This window comes from Amblyomma americanum, chromosome 9 (assembly GCF_052857255.1).
Source record: "Amblyomma americanum isolate KBUSLIRL-KWMA chromosome 9, ASM5285725v1, whole genome shotgun sequence".
NCBI lineage: Eukaryota > Metazoa > Arthropoda > Arachnida > Ixodida > Ixodidae > Amblyomma > Amblyomma americanum.
The window spans coordinates 148146015-148168770 of NC_135505.1; the positions used below are offsets into that span (position 1 = coordinate 148146015).

Sequence of the window (22756 nt, forward strand, 5' to 3'; positions counted from 1 at the left end):
AATGCACCCTCTGCGTTCAAAGCCCCTCAAGGCGTAGATTTAACTCCTGGCGTCTGCACTGTTGGAGTACCAGAACTTGAAGTATATCCGTAGTAGCCACGAGCTTTCCACTCATATTGGAACCAGTGCAAATGCTACATACAAAGCTGGTGTTGCTAGGGTTGAATGGTGTTGTATTGTGTCACTCTGCAGTTCAGCATGTGGCCGAAGAATTCAGCTTGACAGCCACAGCAGAGCACACCTATTGCCTTTTACAGCAATGTTACGTGAAAAATTGTTTTCGTTCCATGGGTCGAGGTGCTGTTTGCTTATTAATTTCGTTTGAAGAGAAAATGTTCTGTCATCTTACTGCGGTAAGAATATTTCCGTCAGAGAGACCGAAAAAACATTACCTAAAACTATCCTAATTCTCATCTAATCGACTATACCTTCTTAAGCGACAAAGTGCGAGAAATAGCCTGGTCGCCTTTGTTCCCTTGCTCTACACAACACGGCACTACTCAGTCGTAGTTAAAATGGCACATGCTGCCACCCCCCCCCCCCCCCCCCCCGCCCTCATTCCACCTCTGCAGCCCGTGTCTGGAAAAGCGTTGACTCGCTGCTGTCTGGTTAATTCTGCTATTCACCAGCAGGGGAACACAGGAGCCTTCGTTTCCGACATACTGCGCCTAAATGTAGGCATTATACTCTGGAGACCCTTCCCGTGGTAAACAACCGTGTGAAATATAGCAAGAAGTTAAAGTTCAACGAAGAACTCAGTATAAAAATACCACAGCCATTCATCCTCTTAAAAAATAAAGGGATAAATTACATTGTTTCTTTAATTTAACGTTTCCCGCACTCCTCTCCTTCCGTCTTTCCCTCCAAAATTCCGTTCCCCACGCAGAGATAGCATGCCAGCGACTTTTAAACGTCGGCTAAATTCTCCGCTTTTTCATTAAAGCGTTTCTCTCTCTCTCTCTCTTTGCCACTCATCCCCATCCACGAGGATATTCTTTTCCACTTGACAACACACTTGCGCTGCGCCTCTGTCTGGCAAGGATCGGCTGCCACCGCTTTTAGGAATTGAGCACAGCGGCGGTGTAATGTCATCGGCAAATGTGTGAAGTGCCGCGGCATTGAACTCGATCCATGAGTTAGGGAAGTGAGCAAAGGACACACGTCCGGAACGCGCGACAAAAATCCCGCGCATATCATAGCATATAAATGGCAGTCCATGTAGTACCTTGGCAGAAGCATATGAGTGTCGGTCATAAGACGACAAGTCATTAGTTGAGGGTGGCTTCCTTCGCGTTTTTCCTGCGCGCTCTGTACTCGCCCGAGGGACTTTGGGTAAGCTGTCCAAACTACCTAATAAACGCAGCATCACTGAGTGCATTGCGCCAGCCAGTTCTTACTGGCAGGTGTGGTGAGCCTCCAAGACCCATACCGAAAATCTGCAAAATGGAGTGAAATAAAGTGAGGCTGCTAAAGCAGCCACAACCTAAAGCAAACAGGAATGAAAAGCTGAGTGAATCTATGTCGTGAATAGAACTGAAAGGGAAACAGTGACAGCCGAGATTAGGAGGAGCGGGCGGTGCCTATGCGACCCTGCAAAAACTATTTGATCTAAGACCTATCTTCATCTTCTCTCCACGTAACGGATGACTGGCTAGTCTGTCTCGTTCATAAGAGTGGAGCTGAACTTTGTAAGCCTATAAGTTTCGACACCACCGTGAAACCTGTAGTCTACAGGGCAACTTTTCGGATACCATGGTAAGAGCAGTTATGCTGGGCAGTCGCTTTCTTTACTGGGAGCGAACAGTTGGAAAAAAGGATGCACTTCATAGCGGCTTCACAGCCTTCACAAGCGCTGGCCTTCACGGCCGCAGTGCAATGAATGCAAGCCTTATTTCTTTACTAAAAACTACACAAGATTTTTCGACTCCTAAAAGTTAATCTGTCAATTTTTTTCCTCGTTTCACGAGCATGTTTTCTCAATATATGCGACAGCGCGATTTGGCACTCTCGAGCGTTATTCGAAGGATTGCAAACTGTCTTCGCTGAGTACTAAGTACAAAAGCGTAGGATATAAAAAGTACTAAACTCAGGTCATTACTCATTCTAAATGTGGTCGCTTAGTGTATAAAATAAAGAAAATTTTAAATTTCTTGTTTCGCTCCAGCGAAGTTTCAAAAGTAAGAACACTGTCGCCTCAGCACTCATGTATAAAGTGAAAGGACAAAGGGGCAGCTGTGAATAGACGGACAAAATGATCTGCCAATTCGGGGCTAGTATAGTGGGCGCCTAGGTGCATTTCACAACAGCTGCTCAGGAAACTTTTCCACATTAGAAAAGTCGGCCTCGCTGTTGGCGCGCTAGAGGCGAGTGCAGGACAACTACCTCGCGCAAGGAACTTCCGGTATGAGCCTATAAATAAATAATTGATTCTAGCCTTTCAGCAGCTGTCTGTGATACTAAGTAATGCGGTATTCAATGAAAATAACCCAAGCATGAAACGACACTATCAGTAAGTGCATATCTCCTAACATGGCCCATCTCAAAAACAATCTTTCTTCTTGCGAACTTGTAGACACCCTTTGTCAATAAAAGCAAAAATGCAAGATGGCCAACTAAACAAAGTCTATTTAAGCCATTAAGGAGATTCCTAAGCTACACCTGGACATCTTAAATTCATGACTACTATCAAATGAACGGTCGCATAGAGATATCACAGAGAACTATACATTAGACAAAGGAAACCTTGGACAAAGACAAAGGAAACCATTGGAGGGGGGGTAGACGCTTGACCTCCGCCTTAGCGGTATGACGCGAGAGCTTTAGAAGGTTAACGCCCATAAATGCGGAATTGGTCATTCTCGACTTTTGATTCAGATATCCCTGGGAGTCCGCATACCACTCCTGGCACACGGGTGCTGCGGTCGCCATCGGTGGGGCTTGTGCGACCAAACTTGCTGTAGCCGAGCAACCTCTCGCGACCAATCATCAATTTCACTGCCTCCTCCCACGGTGATCAGTTTGCTCAGAATCCGGTGGACAGGTTGTGATGACGCCACAAGGTCATGTGACCTAGGTTGCCCATCTGGGGATTTATCGTTCCCAACACCGGCACGGACGCCGACGGCGACGTCGGAATTTTCTGCACAATGGAAGCCTTAAGGCTATCGCGTTAATATATGCTTCTTGGCGGCAGTGGCAGCGCACCGTTCACCGCCTGATGCCTTATCTGTCACATTTTGCAGGTTGGTTTACAAAATCTCTGTTTCTGTTTGTACGGGGTTGTTACATGTTCTGTCTGCTGCCACTGCTGCCAATATCGCGTTACATTGTCTGTGCTTGGGGTTGTTGGTTGTGCTAAAGGGGCCATGCCGCAGAGGATAAGGAATAGAAGAAAGCCCCGATGAAGACATCCCTGACATTGCATGTAAACTTGAAAAGCTCACTAGTGTACCCATTAATGTCGCGGACGTAGAGGCGTGTCATCGTGTTCCCTCGAAATCTAAGCCGAACAACATTACTGTACAATTCACTTGGCGTCGGAAAAGGGACAGACTGGTTGAAAAAGAAAGGAAACTGCGACTGAGAAACAAACACTTCGGAAACGCATCAACATCGCCGGTCTTCGTTAATGACCACCTGTGTCCCTTTCTTCAGCGCCTTCTGAGCTTGGCCGTAGCTAAGAGAAAGCTGCCGGATGGAAGTATGTCTGGAGCAGAGGAGAGAATTACGAAGGGGGCTGCTCAGCGCACATTCAGAAGGAGGCTACTGAAAAGCGAATACCTTAAAAACGTGCCTTGGCCGATTATCAATGCAAATGATAGCGAAGGCAGGCGCCACGTTCCTATGCTTCGACAGAAACTGATAAATGTAAACACAGATGCGTGCTTTTTTTTTTTTTGGGGGGGGGGGGGGGGGGGAGACAATCGAGCATCAATTTAGCCGATCGAGCAAGCAGGACATTGAGACATATAAATACTTGGGCAACGGAGAATTATTTAAAGATCAACGTTGCAAAGACAAAGCAGTGATCGTTCATCCACGTCAAAAAGGTCTTTGTATTCCATCCCTTGAAATAAACAACACTGCGACTGAAAAGGTCCGCCATTTTGAAATTAGGAGTCATTTTCTCAGAAAATATGTCGTGGGACGACCACATTACCTACCTCTCCGGGAAGCCTTCGCGTACGACTGGCTATTTGCGTCGCTACTGTTCATCTTTTCCCATCTCAGTTAACGTATCATTATAGGATTCCCTCTTTTCCTCGGTAATGAGCTTGTCTGGGGAACCACAACGCTTGATATCAATAAACTGTTGCGTTTACAGAAACGTGTTATCCGCATTATTGCGAAACTCCCTCATTATTCACACACAGCCGAATTGTTTAAGAAATTTAACATAATTGGTATAGAGTCTTTATATTCTTATAGACTAATCCGTCATTGCAAGTCGGAAATAATTAAACACGACAATTCTTTAGCAGTGCTGGCTGGACTTGCTACGAACTATTTATATGTTGCACACGAAATTCGGAAACAAAAAAGTGGAAATTTGATGTATGCCGCACAAATTACGGGAAACAAATGTTGAAATATCGTCTGCCAGCTATCCTGAACGAACTGTCCGGTGAAGATAACCGAGATGTCTTCAATAAATCATTCAGGGATCTACGCAGTTTGTATCTATAACCTAAGAAATGTACGTGGCAATATAGTGAGTTTCTTTGTTTTGTTTGTGAAATAAGCACAGTTACAGGAAATGTGTGTTATTTTGTTCTCTTTTTTTTCTTCAATTCACTTTCTTGCCGTCCATTTTTTATTGTTACCCACTTCTGTGTGCTACATTTTTCATGGTCCGGAAACCTCAAGTTTGTTTGCCTTTTGTTATCTGCATTTTTCGTTTTTTTTATCTTGTACGTCTTTCTGCCTTGTGGGCAGCTGCGTTTTCTGCTAATTTACTGCCTGTATTTCAAACATTCCGCGTTTTCCACTGTATGCCTTGTAAGGAGCATGGACCTCGTCAAGCCGCCTTTGGCTTTTTGTCCGTGCCCCTAAGCATCTCAGGACGTTTGAATAAACTGATTTCATTTGATTTGAGATATATGCAGTTCTGCAGTTTTGTGCCGTGTTATGGTCGTTTGTAGCCCCCTTAAAATAAGGTCACGGGGGTCATTCAGAAGCTCATCTTTATGATTGAGGACACGAGTTCCCTAGAGAGGCGAAATTCTCAGCCCCGCACAAATGCGATTCAGTGGCGACGCGAGGGACGGCAGCGCCCGGCACGACACAGTAGTGCAGCTTCCTACCAGGTGTGAACGCGGACACACTTTTCTGACGGCACTTGCACTTAGAAGTCGCGAAGCCGCTGGTCCCGAAGCAGCGATCGACGTCCCCACAGTTGGAGCCTCCGAGGCGGCGGCCGGCCGCAGACGTCGACTAGTAAGGCGGTGGTCTGCAACCTCCACGTCACTCCAGCTCGGCACAGTACCCCACGGTTACTGCGAAGCGATCTTAGCACCACCACGCACCACCACGCCGTCTTCGACCTCCAAGCCAGGCCGCTCCAGCAGCGCCGCCAAACACGCCTGTCTACGTCTGTTTAACTGCTAGCAATCCTGAATCACGGAGCCTAGCACTAATTAAGCCAAGCGAACTCTTTAAAGACCTCTGAGAATTCATAAATATAAGGGTTGCCTTAAAGGTTTTCTTCATTAGCTCCGCTGAAAATGCGACCCTATTGCGAAAATGCGAAAATGCGACCCTATTAACTGGGGCAAAATGGTACTTAAGGCCACAGAGGGGAATACACTTGCACAGTGCAGGATTCAAGCATTGAATAAGCGACATCGAACTAAGACAGGCCCCCGCCTTCATCTCATTGCTCTCTATACTGCGGGTTGGAGATGACTCTCACTGTGTGCTTTGTGTTGATCCAACTCGTTGCATCGGCACTCGGTAAGCAACTGCATGCACCCACAAGCAGCAGCATTTTTAAGTAAAAGAAAAGGATATTGCTATGCTGTGCGAATTGGCGTGCTCGTTTATGCCCGTTGCATCGACACTACGCCCGTCCCCTTGCGGCCATGGCGTGCTGGTGACTGCGAGTGCTTGACCTGGACGCTGCAGAAATCTCACGCCGTTCGTTACAAACGGCTGTATGCCTTAAGCATAAGTATTTCACCCGTATGTTAGCCACGTTGAGAAATGAAGCTTTACCCAGGTTTACAGGGCAATTATGCATATGTCGGCACGAACCAAGTGTTTACTGATAGTTTATCAATTATTATCTTCCACGCGAAAATTGCTCATTCCGTTTCAGACTTTCCCGCCTGTGGCACGGTGAGAGCTTCAGATCACCTGACCAAAGAAAGGCTATCCACTCGAAACATCCTATCTCATTAGCCGGCGCTGATAACTCTCTGCGCAAAGCAATGTGCTCCGTAAAACGTTTAATGCTCGTGAAAAGCGCGTCGTAGGAAAAAAAAGTATAGAAAAAAATCCTGAATAATTGTGGAGCCAAATGTCTCGCCCTCTTAAAATCAAACTTGTACTTGTGTAGTGTCCGCGTTTTTTGCTGATGTGATGAATCGTTTCCATATAGTTGTATCAGCTTATATCAAAGGTAGTCATCAAACAGATTATCATTTGATTTTGGCGATCAACGGAAGCGGATAAAATACTAGCCATAAAAGCATTTTTACTACATCGCCATCATCATCATTATCATCATCATCATCATCATAAGCTTAGCTACGCCCACTGAAAGACAAAAACCTCTCTCATATGTTCCCAATTTACTCTGGCCGGTGCCAGCTGTTGCGACCTTATCCTCGCAAGCTTCTTAATCTCATCCCTCCACCTTACCTTCTGTCGCCCTCTACTGCGCTTGCATTCTCTTGGGAATCTACTACGTTAGCCTTAAAGATCATCGGTTATCTTGCCAATAGGATATCATAAAACACAGCTCGCGCATACCGTCTTCAGCACACGATTTTCACCGAGACTGCGATTACTATATAGCACCCATCCGAAATCGAAACACCGTGGTAACACTATTTCTTATAGGCAGACAGGAAGTGAATTTTTGGGGGGGCAAGAATTTTTAGGGGGTAAGAGGATGCTATAATAGTTCATTGCTTGTGGTTGTAATGAGGAGCCTTATATATTTGCTGTGGCGGTTTTTTTTTTTCAGTTCTTTGTCAACTAGAGGATGCCGAGGACTTCGTAACAGTTTACCCTCAGGTGCTGGAAAGCCGGCAAGGCAGCTCTGAAAAAGTTGTGCTTATTCAAGACGGGAACACGCTTAACTTAAGAAAAGCTTCAGTTCTAGCGGACACTGTCCTACTTCGAGATGTGATGGAAGACGGGATAGTCGAACGCCGCGTGAGTGAATGCCACTTTCCTTTGATTAACCTTTTTGTCTGTTATGCTGCACATGCCCGTGTCCTTTTCATGTTTGGAATCTTTTGCGCCAGTAAAGCTACTCAACAGAATTCGGCACTGAGAGATTTAGAGGTGAAGTTATTTGGCACGCCCGTATAAAGCGAAAACCTAACTTATGAGGGTGCCTGAAGTTCCAGTGCCTTCGTAATTGGCCATGGTATCTAGCGTGCCCTCGCTCCATTTGCCGCCAGGCGGTTTAGGGTTTTGTGTGATCCATGAATAATCTATTGCCGCCTGTAAGTCAGGTAGGACAACATAGAAGCCACATTTCAAGGCCAGGCGGTGGCTCTGGTTACCCGCATGCAGTGGTTAATATTTCCTGAGAACTTGCTGCGAAACTTTAACTATTACATGCGAGAGGGGCGGGGTTCGGTCCCCAGTGCCCCCAGGTGCCCATCGATGGTACAGTGGATGCATACTTTCTACTGGATTTGTGTTCGACTTCTTAGGGGTGAAATGCTAGGGAAATATATGGGTGTTTGGCGCAACCTTGAGTTGACGAAAACACCTTGTGCCGGGGTGCTTTTTGACTACACATGCTCTTGCGCCATAAAAATGCTATTCACCATCGTCATCAGTATTTTAACTATCGTTATTTTTCTATTCAGGTCGGTGGTGCGTACTACGAGAGGAACTTGTATGAGGACACAAGCAAGCAAGCGTCATTGCTACTGGAACCTCAAGAAGGACACTCTGGATACGCAATTGTGAGTGCGCCATTGCTTTATTAAACAGGGCGAGGCAATTTCGCATGTTACACTGAATGAAACTTGAGCAGCATTCTGCTCAGCAGAATTGCATAGAGGTGAAATGCAGGAAGAAAAGAAAAAAGCACAGAACTAATGCTGGCTAGAAGACGACTCCTCATTTGCGAGGACATGATTTCTACCGGCTTTGCAAAACCAGCAGGCGCAAAACAATATTCTAATCACTGCGCGCCGATTATTCATGTTCCTAACTGGGCTAAAGCATTACAACATTCTGTCACCTGCGACCAACATTGGAAATTCTTAACTTGTGCTTAAGCTAGCGTTTAGTAAAAGCAACTTTCCTTTTCTAAAAAGCATCAAACTGAAAGTTGCAGAGCCTCCATGGAAACAATTGCAATTTCTCTAAATTCAGCTCCATACTTGGGTGCTCCCCATGTCTTTCTTTCTTTTTTTTTTGCTACACGCTCTGTAAGGTGAATTTAAACTTCGTATCAGCGCCCGATTGCAGCCGCTCTTGCAAGCTGGTAGTGACACAGCAACGGCGCGAAATTTTCCACCATATGATGGCACTAGTAGGAGAGTGTCAGTAAATGTTTGAACCGAGCTTGATATAGAAAACCGCTCCATAAGTCTCCAAAAGGATGGTGCTGCAAAGACCGAGCTTCAGCGGCAGACATCTGGCATTTCAAAGCTCTCCCTCTCTCTTTGAATGACTCCTCAAGCGAGTTACATTAAACATACAATTATAAACGCCGCAGCGATTACGTTTTTCTGCCGGTAAAATAGCTACAAACCGGAGCTTCTTACATGTGGGCGGTAATTTAGGGGAAATTATAATCAAGGTGTAAAGCTGCAGATTCTTGGCAGCTGCTCTTTGTTTCTTCGGTGAAAATGATGCGGAGGGCTCTGGAATCGGGACGGTGATTTGCTCAGCGTGGTTTAAGTAATGAAATAAAACAGCATTATCTAGAAAGGAAAACAGTAGCGCCGAAAAACACACTCACAGCAGAAGAACGACGTAGGACAAGCGCTTGTCCTACGTCGTTCTTCTGCTGTGTGTGTGTTTTTCGGCGCTACTGTTTTCCATTATCGAGTACAATGAACCATCTATCTATATATAGCCCAAATATAAGTTCTTCTAAACTATACAGCATTATCTTACGACTAGCGCTTTGCTTTCGGTTTTTACGGCCTGCGACGTTGAAAACCAGCACACATAACCACCGTCACTCATGTGCAGCGACTGACGGAAATTCGTGAGTCTTTGCGAACGCACCAAGCGTGTGATACTTCTGCGTACCCGCCTTTAACGCCACGTCCGAAACAGAAAGTTTCGGCGCAAACCGGTGCTATAATGTTTGTCTGTTTTTCAAGCACAGTGGATCACACCTCCAGCTCTACAACTGAGGACCGGCTTGGGCTGTATGAACCGGGCAACAGCGGCGTCAAAAGTGAATGGGTTCCTGGAATGAGGGATCTCCTAACTAACCTCGATCTATTCTATGCATTAAATGTTTTCCTCACTCACTCACTCTCATTCCTAAGACCGTGCCCGCTGTTGTCAGCAAGAAACAGGATACGAAGCCACCGTTGTAGCGCAAGACACTACAAGGACATAGGACGAGTGGACAGCGCTGTGTATGTGTGTGTGTGTCCTTGTCGTGTGTTGCGCTACAATGGTGGTTATAGGTCAGAACCAGCAAGCCCAACTTTCTACATTATTGCAAGATATGGAAAGTTTTATTGCCTACGCCCTTAGCTAGAAGATAAGCTGGAACGAAAATGTATTCCATACTGATCTGTGCGACCACCAACAATACTGTTGTTCTTGTTTCGATGGAATCCTTTAGGTTCTATCGTTACCAACTTCCCTTCACCTCCTGTGGAAAACGTTTTATATGTAGAACGTGCATACATTGCGAGAATGCTTTGCAATACAGCACAAGAGATGGAATACGCTCTTAATTTTTCAGAGAGGACTAGTGAATTTCACTCATCAAATTGAGCCCGTGGCAAGCTTGGAAAGATCATCATCAAATGGGCAGGCTCATAGATTATCCAGAATAACCACTGGACCTACAGCCTGCGGGAATGAAGACGTGAGCGGTAAGTCTAAAGCATTTCTTTAACGTATTCTCTTTCGTGTACATGAAGAGACTTATGGCAGGGACCAATAACTGAACAAATAAAACTATGTCCATTCTGTGGGATCACGGTAGTTTTATTCCTTGATACTTTACCAGTAGCTTGTTGTTGTTGTTTTTTCCCCAGTAGCACAGCCGAAAAGCACTGGCACATTTAACAGTGGCGAGAGAATAAAGCAAAAACGTTGTCTCAGGGCGCATTACTCTGAGCAGTCGGGCAGCGTTTGAGTTTTATCTGAAGTGCAAACGGATACTTGCTTTTTTTTAACATATTGTGAAATGTGAGCTTTTCGAAACTGCTTGCAGAACTCATCCTTCGTGCATTTTTAAAGTACCACTGCCTGCACTCCAAATGATTTTCATTCGTAGTGGCGCTCAGTATGTCGGAGTAAAATACTTCTTCCGGTCATAACTAATAATGAGGGACGCCTGCGGAGTAGTCAGTTATCACGAACAGGAGAAATTTTGAAGCATTGCAATGTGCTTTCAACAGCTTTAGCGAAATTGGGTTGTTGTTTATAGAAGAGGCTTGCCAAATTAACACGCAAAACTAACAAGGATATCAGAAACTTGTTTTTTCTCTTTGAGACATACATGCTTGCTTACTTCATGGTGTCTCTACAACACCTATAACAGCAACAACGAAAGCAATGTGATCTAAAGAGAGGATTTCGCACGCGCTTATTACCCCTCCAGTGAAAGCCTTTTGACCCCAACGAAGGCATGAGTCTTCTTTAATAACTGATATAAGCATCTTTATGTTTCAGAGGAGCAACCTCAAGAAAGTCCTGAACCTCGCAAAGCAGGTGAGAAAGCGCGACATACGGAAGATTGTGCGGGCAATCTACATGTAGCGAACAGTTGTGTGCGAACAGCTACCTTTTTCACGGGAGAGAATGAGGAGCTCGTCGGGCAATTTGGCTGTCTCGCCGTCTCTGGTAGCACCAGGTCACGTCATCACTGATCATTTCACGTATTATGACGTCATCACTGGCACGTGATGCACGGTCATCATAGGCACGTCATGACTCGTCGTGACTGAACTAGCGTGACGTCACATACCATGCGACGTCACCAAACCGGAAGTATTTCGACCATGCCTCGACGTACTCCTTGTGCAATCGCACTCTAGGCTGGGCATTATCTATGCGTCCGCTAATCTTTGGTGCGTGCGTGTGTGTGTGTGTGTGTGTGTGTTTTTTTTGCAGACACCAAAGCACCCCCAGCAAATTATGAGCTTGAGTTATACTTCATCGGTGATTACAACCACACCATTTATTTCAACAACCAAACGGAAGACCGTGTTGCATATGCAACGATATTTTTGCATTCGGTGAGTGCAGCCCCACCGTTTTGTTCAACGAATTTTCAGGCGAGGTTTCGGCGCTTGCCAATACAGCTCTGGCAACAACGTGTCGACCCCACTGAAGACCTCAGTGTACTGTACGGCAGACATTTTTAAAACGTCATTTTTTCTGGTTATTTTCTTTGTTATTGTAGTCAGCATGCTTCATTACGACGCCTCCAAACATATCCTAATCGCCTTGTATCTATTCTTATTTATTTCCTCAAGGGTCCAAAAAGGACATTACATGAGGGGTGGGCAAACAAAAGGGTTTTAAATGGATGAATACAGATGGTCTTCGATGGCGGATTTGAAGCGAACGGGATTGATGATGGTTGCCACTTCGGACGGAAGGTCATTCCAGTCTTTGGCTGTTCTAAGGAAAAAAGATTGGTGATATGTTTCGGTGCGGGCTTGTTCAGGGTAGACGGCTAAAACGCATTGAAAATAGCATACCAAGTCAAGCGCGCTGTAATAAAAACGGTATTTCTTTTTTGCTTTAGCAGGACAATTGTATTAACACACTTAAGCCGTATCCGAACATCGTTAGAGGCCGTAGCTTCAAATAACAACACTTCCGCTTCGCAAGAATGCTACATTTGCATATCAGTTCGCCTGATAGTCATCCTTAGAGCAACAGAAAAGATTCATTCGGATGTTTCAGCGCGACACCGCCTAACGTGAAATTTGCGATGCGCCCCATGTGTGATCAAACGAAACACGGACACACACTTCAACAGTTTGTCATTACATCATCAGAAGTGCCCCAATTCATACCGCGCAGTTAGTTTTCCCCTCGACATGTATGCCATACCCGTGGTGGCTCAGTGGTTATAGTGTTCGGCTTCCGACCCGAATAACGCGGGCTCCACCTAACGCGAGTTCGCATTTCGATGGAGGCGAAATGGTACAGGTCTGTGTACTATGCGGTGTCACAGTTCGTTAAAGACCCCAGGTGGTCATAACTATCTGAAGCCCTCCACAATGGCGTCCCTCATAGCCCGACTCGCTTTGGAACATTAAACCCCATAAAATCACTAAAAACCCTAGGCCACCATCTGCATTCAATGACCGCCAGGGCGACAGTCCTTCACTATGTGCATATTGTTGTACAGCAGAGAGCAGGCACGTGTTTCTAGTTTCTTATAGGTGCGTTTAAAGGACAGCGTTGGGAACCTGAAGCATGCAGATGTCCAGGAACTTATTTGGAGCGCTCGAAATGCCTTCTGGGTCTTGCTTTTGTGGCATTGGTCGCTGCGGCCGGGCTCAATATATCTTTTTGAGGCACGAGAAGTGAACTAGAGCCCATGTCGATATGAATAGACCATAAGGCGTTGTTTCTAAACTTATGTCACTTGTGACTGTCACCAATTCACACCACAGTGCGCCGTTCGAGAGCCCTAGATAAGTGCGCGGGCGCCAATTCTCGGAATGGTAATAGTCTCGATGTAGCCTATATGTATCTAAGGTGCCGCCACGACGCAGCAGTTACTGAAAGTATTCTGCAAGGCTAGTGCGGCCTAAAGCTTGGAGCACCCTCATGCTCAACCTTATGCAAGAAAACTTAAATGCGCTTCAAAGCTTTACTAAGTTTTTGATATTTGGACACATCGGAAACACACTACGTCGAATTTGCTGATCCGCTATCGTTCGTAGATAGCGGATCTAAGCTTTTTAAACTTAAACCTTTTAAACATCTAAGCTTTTTTTAAATTTGTGGGCTTCAGTAAGTAACATGAAGATTTATTTGTATAATATCCATATCCCTCCGAGTATATAAACTGCAGTGAGCTCTTATCTCTGCTTTCTTTATCTTAAAGAAACATTACCCATTTCTGACAAAAAAGATTCCAATGGAGTTTCGGTCGTGTATCCTGTGCCTTTAATTCGCAGGTTGGCCTGCGCTTATCCCAGCTTGATCCGCCTATCGCTGTAGTGGTGACGGCGATCCAAGGAAGCTTTACGGTAAGTTGGACCAAGATAGCCGGTCCCTTTTTATAATGAAGCTGTTCTTCCAGGACAACGAATCTTACGTATCCCATTACGAAGGTGCTCGCATCGATGCCAGTGGAACTTTGAAAAAATTAGCCGAGCACTTTAATAAGGAGTCCAACATGAAGAATGCAGACGCTATCCTCATGGCAGCGGGGTAAGGGTAAATATTTCTTGGTGATGGTAAATACGACAACTGGTGAGCACAACGTAATTGCTAACCGACATCGGAATCTACCATGGGTTCAGTTCAGTGATGAATGTAGCGTTTAACCGTTTGATACCGAAAATTTTACTTCGTTGTTTCACCAGCTGAAACTTGGGCGATAATTTGAAAAACAATATCCTTATTTGCGACTTTTGCAGTGAGGCTGTTCTCCTCACGAGTTTTTATTTGCTCTCCTTAATCACACATACACACGCCACTGCTAAGCTGTCTAGGTGCAATATTCGGCCTTTTTGTTCTCGTTCGCAATCTTCCTTCTCGCACCGAAGACGCTATTTAACCCCTGGAAAAGACGAACGCATTTCCCAGATGTAAACAAATCCTCTTGTCGGAACTTTTGCTAGTGGACCAAGGCACACCTCGTGACTAGTTTTCAAATTTCTCAAATCCTTATCGCTTGGTTGATCACCGGCCGTGTGCAGTGGTTTCACTTTGAACGCTGCTCTTGCCTTGGTTTAACAAACTTCCATTTTAGACACCTCGGTTAGCCGGAACACACGCCCGCACCGGTCGAAGTTGTAACCTGTCTAGGCGCGCGTGGCCGGCGGTAACCTGCAATTTCAATGCTACATTTTAAGCCGAAAGCCTTTATAGGCTCATGACTCGCCAGCGGGGATGTTCGCAAAAAAATGTCACACCATAGCTGTCAATCACGCTGATCACTAAAGCAACTGGAAGTATTGCGCGCAGCCGCGATCAATCGAGATAAGTCTGGGGACATCGCAAAGACAATGATAAAGTCGTGTGGCTGAAGAGCGTGTGACTTCACTGAGTGGCGCCACCATCGTTCGGGAGGAGCGCTCCCCAGGCAATCTTGCCAGGCGCCTCCTGAACGCCGATCTTGAAGGGTGCCGCCCAAACGCCCTTTGTGGTCTTTAATCAACATCTTCACCACACATCACCGACACAAGCAGCAACACCGAGCTAAAGGCATTCGCGCCCCCGCACTTTAGGTCAACAAAGCGCCCCGCTGAAATTTTTTCTTGTTTCCAGGCGGCCGACAATTTCCTTGAGGGACATCACCGGAACTGGTCAACGCTCTTCGGCCTCGCGCTAGCAGGAAACGCGCGTGTTTAGACTGCCGGGGGAGACAGGGTTGAGGGGGGGGGGGGGGGGAGAGTTTACGGCGCCTCCTCATTCTACATAACCTAGTCGTACGTGCAGCCATGATTTTTCGTATAATCTGAAACGCCAGGCCATAGCCACAATACATAATTTCATGGTAACAACGGCTTTGTTCGTAATAAGCGAGCGTTGGTTATAACTTTAGCCATTATAACTGGGCTCGACTGCATTCCATTTGCTGCTCCAAGCAATGCGGGGCGAAAGGGGTAGGTGGACTTTGAATCATTGTGTTTTAGTTACCACGTACATTAACAAAGTGTATTTCAGTGTGTGCGCTGTTTAAACATATGTGCACGTGTCTCTTGTATTTTCTGTATTCTTTCAAGGCGTCACCTGGTAAAATTCGAGGGTGGGAAAGTCACAAGTTTGCAAGGTACGTCCTATTCAGAAACGCATGCATTACAACTGTGTAACTACATCTGTATTATTCTGAAATGCACATCCATGCGAAGTATTGGTCGAGAATTCTGGGCATGGATTTAAAGCAGCTGCAGCAGAGTTCTTGATCGACACGCTGTTAGGAGTGGGGCTTCTGTCCCGTAGCAGGCCACCGGTGTTGGGGGATTGCGCTTCGATCCCACCGCTGCCACCTCAATTGTTAGATGCGGGCCCCTGTTCGCCTGTGCCGTCTCTCGCCAAGGTCGGTGTCCCCGGGTTCCGGATCGGGAGACTGCTGTTGTGGGGTGACGAAGAGATGAGAGGGTCTTCGAGGTGGAGAAGAGACTGAAGGGTTTACATTTTTACATAGTTCGAAAGAGTGAATCGGGAGCTGGCGATCACACTCCAGATCGCTGCTTAAATAGGGTCCCCTGTCCCCAGGTCCTTAGTTGGGGAATTAAGTTCATTAAAAATGCGTCCAATCACTGTGACGTCGATCACGTGTCCAGTCTTTAGGGTTCGCCTTCCAGGACGGCCCCAACAACACACTCTTGCCACTTCTGGCAAGTTATGGTCCGCGCTCTCCAGGCCGCAGTGATGAAAAGCCAGAAGGGGGTCCCATGGCAGCGTCGAAGGTCAGTCACCTGCACTTCACAGCGGTAGCATGGGAACTAAAGGTTGCCACTGCAGTTTGCAGAAGGTTCCACGTATAAGGAAAAGCACAGTCTAAGACGAAGTTGTTTTCGAAGCACGAGGATTGCGGCGACGTTGGCTTAGTAAAACCCGGCCGCATTTGCCACGGCTCATTTGCAACCCCGCCGCTCGCCGGCTCCCCAGCCGTCCCCTCCGGGATAAAGATGTCCCGGGTGGGTCCGGCGTTTAGAACAAACGACAGGTTCCCCAAAGCCGTTCTCAGGCAGCGGACGGCCATTGCACCCCGTAAACAGCAGGGGGGGGGGGGGGGGGGGGGGGGTGGAAGGACCCTTGTAGACGCCACCACCTGCACTCGTGGCGCTGGAACCACGTCGACGGCCCTTTGAAGCCTCTGTCGATTGATGCTTCTCAGTGGCTTGAATATTCTTGGCATGTTGGCGTCTCCAAACGTAACAATGCCTAAGGCCCCGTTGCTCAGGCAAAAGTTACCAGCGACCCCGTGCAACTACACGCACACGAAATGCCCTAGATTTCGAAATTGGTCAAATGATTTATTTTTATTTCAAAAGCTTGCATTTCGCTCCATGCGCACGCAGTTTATCGCGGTCAGACAGCACTGATAAGCTGGAGGTGATGCTCCGATAAATATTCTATTAAACAGCGTGCGCTAACAGGACGTACACAGGAAACTTTGAGACAGAGGAAAGAAGCGCAACTTCCAACTTTAATGACAGGAAAGGACGCCAGACGCTCTTTTATAAATATTCATGTCACCACGCCTTGCAGCTAACGTAATGACGTAACGTAACGTTATGTTGTTCGACATGCATTTGAAGCTTCGCTCGCAGTCCTCGTGCACACCACATGTACGCCGTGAGTCATATAGAAATCCGTTGGTTAGGACCATTCTTGCTAGATACCTGCGTGTAAGAAAGATACCCCCCTCCCCTCCACGTAGTCCGCGGTAAAAGCATCAGTGCAGCAGGAAGGGCAGCACTCCTAATCGCATAAAGACCAGAGACATCTAGTGGTACCAAGAGTCCCACCAGAAACCTCCTGATTGCAAGGTGGTTGTTCTGCCGCCACTGAAAACTGGGGTATCGGAAGTTGGGATCTTTAGATGCATGAAAAGTTGAAATGTTGTCAGTCTGAAACTAGTCCATTAGCGCTGAATAAACCACGTGTAACTCGTAGGACTCGCCTTCATCGGACAAGCCTGCAGGCTGCACAAGACCTCAATCGCTCAGGACAAGCCTGGAAAGTTCAATGGAATAAACACCGCTGCCCACGAAATAGGACATCTGTAAGTGCGCTCACACGATATTGAAGCGAAAGCTATATCGGCTATATCGGCGGTTTCGTGTCAACAATACGTGTCCGCAGCCATTGTGGGGAACTATAAAAACAGAATGTCTAAAAAGTTATTCTAATCGAAGGAGGGTGATGTGAGGATATGGCGCAAAAAGTTTGGTGACGATAGGATGAATAGGTAATTAATTGGAGCCAAAAATGTGTAATAAGTGGCCGTGGCCAGCTCAAAAGTGGCACCAAGTTTGAAACGCCGGAAGTGTAGTACCACGTGACCGGAAATGTGGGCGGAGCCACCGCGCGGCGTCAAATGTGAAAGTTTGGAACGAAGCGTGTTGTGAATTAGCTGAATTTCGCAAATTCTCAGGCCAATAGAGGCAATAGAGGAAAAGAGGAGCAAATAGTGGCAAGAGGAGCAAATAGAGGAAAAGAGGAGCAAATAGTGGCAAGAGGAGCAAAAAGAGGCAAAGAGGAACAAATAAAGGTGACGAGTGCCGAGGAGGCGTCAATGCTTTCGCATTACTCCAATGCGGGTTACCGCAGAGAAATTTTTTTGTTGAAACCTTCGCCAAGAATGCCTTACCACATTCTCATTTACTAAGGCATAAGAAGTTGGCACCACATAACACCTTCTTATCTTCTTGCATATCTTTTCCCTGCCCCTCCTTTCTGTCGGAGACATCGGGGCCAATAATGGGCGCTAAGCAGAGGACGTTTGTAATCTTATGAGGGACTTCATTGCTGGAAATGACCGAACTTTCAAGGCCATCGTACACCTCGCAAGAATTAATTAGGCGTGATGTTTTTGACACCTGGGGATCTTTTTCAGGCGAGGCTTTTAACACACCATGGTCGCCTAAACTCGCGTAAATTTATTTTCACAACTGCTCCTTTTACTGGGAATAAATTGCTATGTAGTCCTGCTTTGTATAACTTTGCGTACGCCGTGTTGTGTACTCACCCTTTGGATGCGTAGTTGTTCATTGCTATTATGTATTGTGCCGCTTGCATGCCCTTCTCCCCCATGCCTTTAGATTATTTAAATTAATAAAGAAATAGAGGTTGAACTAAACCATTTGCCGTTTTAAGGAACTTGATATTAAAAGTATTTTTGTGTCAAGTGCCAGCCATTCCGTTAACTACTTATTATTTCAGAGCAGATATTACAAGCTTTTATGTAAGAGATTATCTGAACTGTGGAAAAGACGCACTTGCTGTGTGATTATTTTCGGTGGAGCAAAAATCCCTCGCCCCGTCCTTTTTTTTCCTTGTCTGATATTCCTTGACCGGCATTCTTTTTATAAACTATCCTTTGATATAACATGTCGAGCCGTATTACCTTGTGCGGTCTTGTCTGCCATTTCTTCTGTTGGGGCGCGTTTAAATGCACAGAGCAGGCCGTAAACATACCATACATTCGGTGGCATACTTAAGACCCGTTTTCACAGCGACTGCACCCCATAGCTCACGCAGGTTTAATTTATATTATTCTCTGTTCATTCTGCTTCTAACAGAACAGTATATTGTATTTTAGGTCAGATTTTAAACTTTGAACTTTTTCTCAATACCATATATATATATATATATATATATATATATATATATATATATATATATATATATATATATATATATATATATATATATATATATATATATATATATATATATATATATATATATATATATATATATATATATATATATATATATATATATATATACATATATATATATATATATATATATATATATATATATATATATATATATATATATATATATATATATGAAGGGAGCTAACAGTCACCGAAACCAAGGTGCATAGGGGAATGTTTTTTTATGTGTTGTGCTTATCAGTGGGATATTATAGTACTTAGATTAATAAATCGCTTAAAGAAAATTAATTATAAAGCAGCAGGAAAAACAACCATGCCGCCGGTGGGATCCGAACCCACGACCTGCGAATATCGCGTCCGGTGCGCTTCGGATATTCGGAGGTCGTGGGTTCGGATCCCACCGGCGGCATGGTTGTTTTTTCTGCTGTGTTATAATTAATTTTCTTTAAGCGATTTATTAATCTAAGTACTATAATATCCCACTGATAAGCACAACACATAAAAAAACATTCCCCTATGCACCTTGGTTTCGGTGACTGTTAGCTCCCTTCATAAGTTTGTCAAACGGGCCCCTCATTTTCATTTAACTTATCTGCTAATAAACACACATATATATATATATATATATATATATATATATATATATATATATATATATATATATATATATATATATATATATATATATATATATATATATATATATATATATACATACTCTGTTTTCATGGAAGATAACTTTCCTAGAAAAAAAAGAGACCTGTTGCGTAGACGTGAACCATTCTAGCTCAGTAGTTTTGAATCTCTCTAGTTAAGGTCGAAGAAAATATTGGCATTTTATTTCGTATAGTACTTCTGACAACTGATCGCATTTAAGAAATCAACAGCTATTTATATTCGGATACAACTTAAGTCTGCAGTGAAGCTCCGCCCACATTCACGACCGCCGCACAGATTTCCTCCACGACAAAAACGTAGTCCGTTGTTAAAATCTATCTTGTCACCTTAACAAGAAGCTAATCACGAAAAAAAAATTATAGGGACTAGAGTTTTGATACCTGGCTTGTTTATTATAGTCAAACATTAAAAAGTTGATTTCGTTTACTTTTGTAACTGGCTAGCGGAGTAATACAGTACGCCGCGGGCCATGGCCCACTGTTAACAACTGCTGTTTTTTTTTGTTGTATCCTACATTAGTAACCACTTATCTTAAAGTCAGCCACAGTCTCAATTTGATGCTTATTTGCTTGTGAGCTTGCAGCTGTTTTTTTTCTTTGTGATTTATTCAGCATCTTTTTCCATATGATACTTTCCACGACAGTCTAGCTCACTCAGCCACCTCACGATGCAGCAGCTCGCTGAAATACCATATGCAGCCGGGAACATCACAGGGCGTTAACTCATTCCCTTTTCTGGTCAGGGAACACCACAGCTGCGTCTAAGTAATTCCGCAGGAAGGCATTTTTGGTGGGAGCTCAAAAGCCGCGGGTTAATTGAGCCGTTGGTATTTTGGCTTCAGCCGTAGAGAAGTTTCTTTAGAAAGTGTTTTTCCGCGCTAGCTATAGGAAAGCAGATTTTGTGGAGCGAAGAACTGATCTGAGCCAATACCTATTCGCAAGAGTATTGTCCTTTGGCACGCAGCAAATGTCGCAGTATTTCGCCCATGGAACATGGCAGGCATTATTGTCGTTACGTGAAAATATGTGGCCCAAACAGCCATGCGCATGTTTTCTTATTTCCGAACCAAAAATAAAAAATAAAAATTATGATGATAGCCGCACGGGAGTCAGTGAATCACACACCTAGGGTACGGTAATAAAAGCATAGAGCAAAACACGCCAGCATAAAATAAAATGAAATTTGAGGTTTACAACCCTTTTTCAAATGTGAACAGCCCAAAGGGTTTCATTTTTAGCCAGGCTCAAAGGCCATTTTCTCAAAGGCTATTTTCTCAGCTTGTTGTTTTTTTTTTTGCCAACTTGACTATCCTTACAGAAGTTTTCGACATGTTTTTGAGGTGAAATTTCAATTATTCTCATACCGCTGACTTCGGAAAGACCTTCACTATGGAGCTATCCCATATTTATGGCCGAGTCAAGCTTGTAAAATTTTTTGAAAAATTTCCCCTAATTATATTTGATAATTATAAAACTTCGACATAATTGAATACTTTTATATGACGATGTAGACCAATATCAATATAAACAGCATAGCTCTCTATGGCAGGCATTTGGCTACACTAACATTTAAATCGGAACGAAAAGATGTTGAATGTGCATTAACGACCCGTAAGAAATTAACTAAATAGGCTTTATTGTTTTCCCATAATGTGAAATCTAATTGAGGTTTACCAAGCCTAATTATATTTTGAAAATAGGTTGAAGAAATACATACACACTGCTAATTTCCTTATATCTCTATATAATAAAAAATTTCATTTAAAACCCAAGTTTCCCCTAAAGTGATAAAACCTGGCTATTCTAGCTCCACCAAAGAGCGGTAAACCGGCCAGGTCATTAATTGAATGCCTTTCATGAAGGTTCGGCATTCAATATTTATAGAAAACAGAAAGTCTTATTTTTTAAATATTTTGGCCTACCCTTTGTCCTCAAGGCGCCCTCCGTCCAATAACACTGTTACGGTCCCTGCGGCCCATTCTGTTATTTTCGTAGTGTAATACTGTCACTGATCTTGCTGCTCCTAATAGTATATACTGCTACTAAACCTACTGGCAATACTACTACCTACTACCGTTATTGCCACTACATCTGCTACTACTACTCCTTTTACTACTACTGCTATACTAATGATGATGATGATGATGAATTTTTATGGCGCAAGGCAGCTGTGGCGAAGAGCGCAATGGCACAAGGTATTCTCGATTTCTCAAGGTGGGGTCAAAAACCAATTTCCCAAGAATTTCACCCTAAATAAGCCGAGCACCAGACCAGGGGAAAGCTTCTACCCACTGTACCCGGCGGCACTGGGGACCGAAACCCGCACCTCCCGAATGCGCGGCGGATGCTCAAACCACTAGGCCACCGCTGCGGACTACTACTACACTACTACTACTACAGCTTCTATTGCTGCTGCCACTACTGCTACTGCTACTACACCTAATACTTCTACTACCATTATCCCTACTACGACTGCTAACACTACTTTTACTACTACTACTACTTTTTTGATGAAGCAGGAATTATTAACGGACGACAAATAACCGGTGACCTCACCATTTTTAGTTATTATTTCACTTCCGTACAAAAGCCATGTTTTATAATGATTAACTTGCCTTTCAGACTGGGTGCTTTCCATGACGGCGATAAGAATAAGATTGCACAGAATTGCTCTGCGAACGGCCGGCACTTGATGAGCAAGCACGGCGGAGGCTTCGACTTTTCGAATTGCAGCAAGGAGCTCATCGCCGACTTCGTGACGTAAGACCTCTGGTCGCAAAACATCTACCGCTCAAAAAAGATGTGGTTGCCATGACTACATGCGTTGCTAAGAAAGAAGTCAAAACAATAGTTGATGGCAATAACTTCATCCTTCCATCTCACATTCCTTTTCGATCTAGATTATTATTCCTGTGCGATATCAAGACCACACCCAGTGCTCATTGAGGTTCCTGAGAAAGCCTTAGCACCTGCACGAATTTCATGCCAGCTAGATGTTTATGTAATGCTCTTGTCTTCTGCCGACATTGCAGTGATGCACCGTGTAGAGGTCTGATATCGCCCTGCAGAGAATTTATTTCCGTCCCTTGTTTCCCGGATAAATGCCCAGCGTGTCTCCTTTTTTTCACGTTGTAAGGC

General features: G+C 44.6%; 1 protein-coding gene and 1 long non-coding RNA gene across 2 annotated transcripts; both read left to right on the forward strand.

Annotated features, from left to right (window-relative positions):
• The first annotated feature begins 7194 nt into the window (after positions 1 to 7194).
• LOC144104832 (uncharacterized) lies at positions 7195 to 10256 on the forward strand. Its single transcript, XR_013308636.1, has 3 exons — positions 7195 to 7380; positions 8049 to 8147; positions 10124 to 10256. It is a non-coding gene; the product is annotated as an uncharacterized LOC144104832 (long non-coding RNA).
• Positions 10257 to 10343: 87 nt separating this feature from the next.
• LOC144103778 (venom metalloproteinase BumaMPs1-like) lies at positions 10344 to 22382 on the forward strand. Its single transcript, XM_077636432.1, has 8 exons — positions 10344 to 10365; positions 11062 to 11100; positions 11503 to 11627; positions 13533 to 13604; positions 13658 to 13788; positions 15309 to 15355; positions 17209 to 17317; positions 22241 to 22382. The coding sequence occupies exons 1-8, from the start codon at positions 10344 to 10346 to the stop codon at positions 22380 to 22382; spliced, it is 687 nt and encodes a 228-aa protein (XP_077492558.1).
• The last annotated feature ends 374 nt before the right edge of the window (positions 22383 to 22756 follow it).

Bases quoted from the DNA above. Each gene is read 5' to 3' on its own strand.
- LOC144103778 (XM_077636432.1), top strand. From the start codon at position 10,344: ATGTCCATTCTGTGGGATCACG. The intron at 10,366-11,061 runs GTAGTTTTATTC...TTTATGTTTCAG, and splicing joins GTCCATTCTGTGGGATCACG to AGGAGCAACCTCAAGAAAGT. The intron at 11,628-13,532 runs GTGAGTGCAGCC...TTTAATTCGCAG, and splicing joins CAACGATATTTTTGCATTCG to GTTGGCCTGCGCTTATCCCA.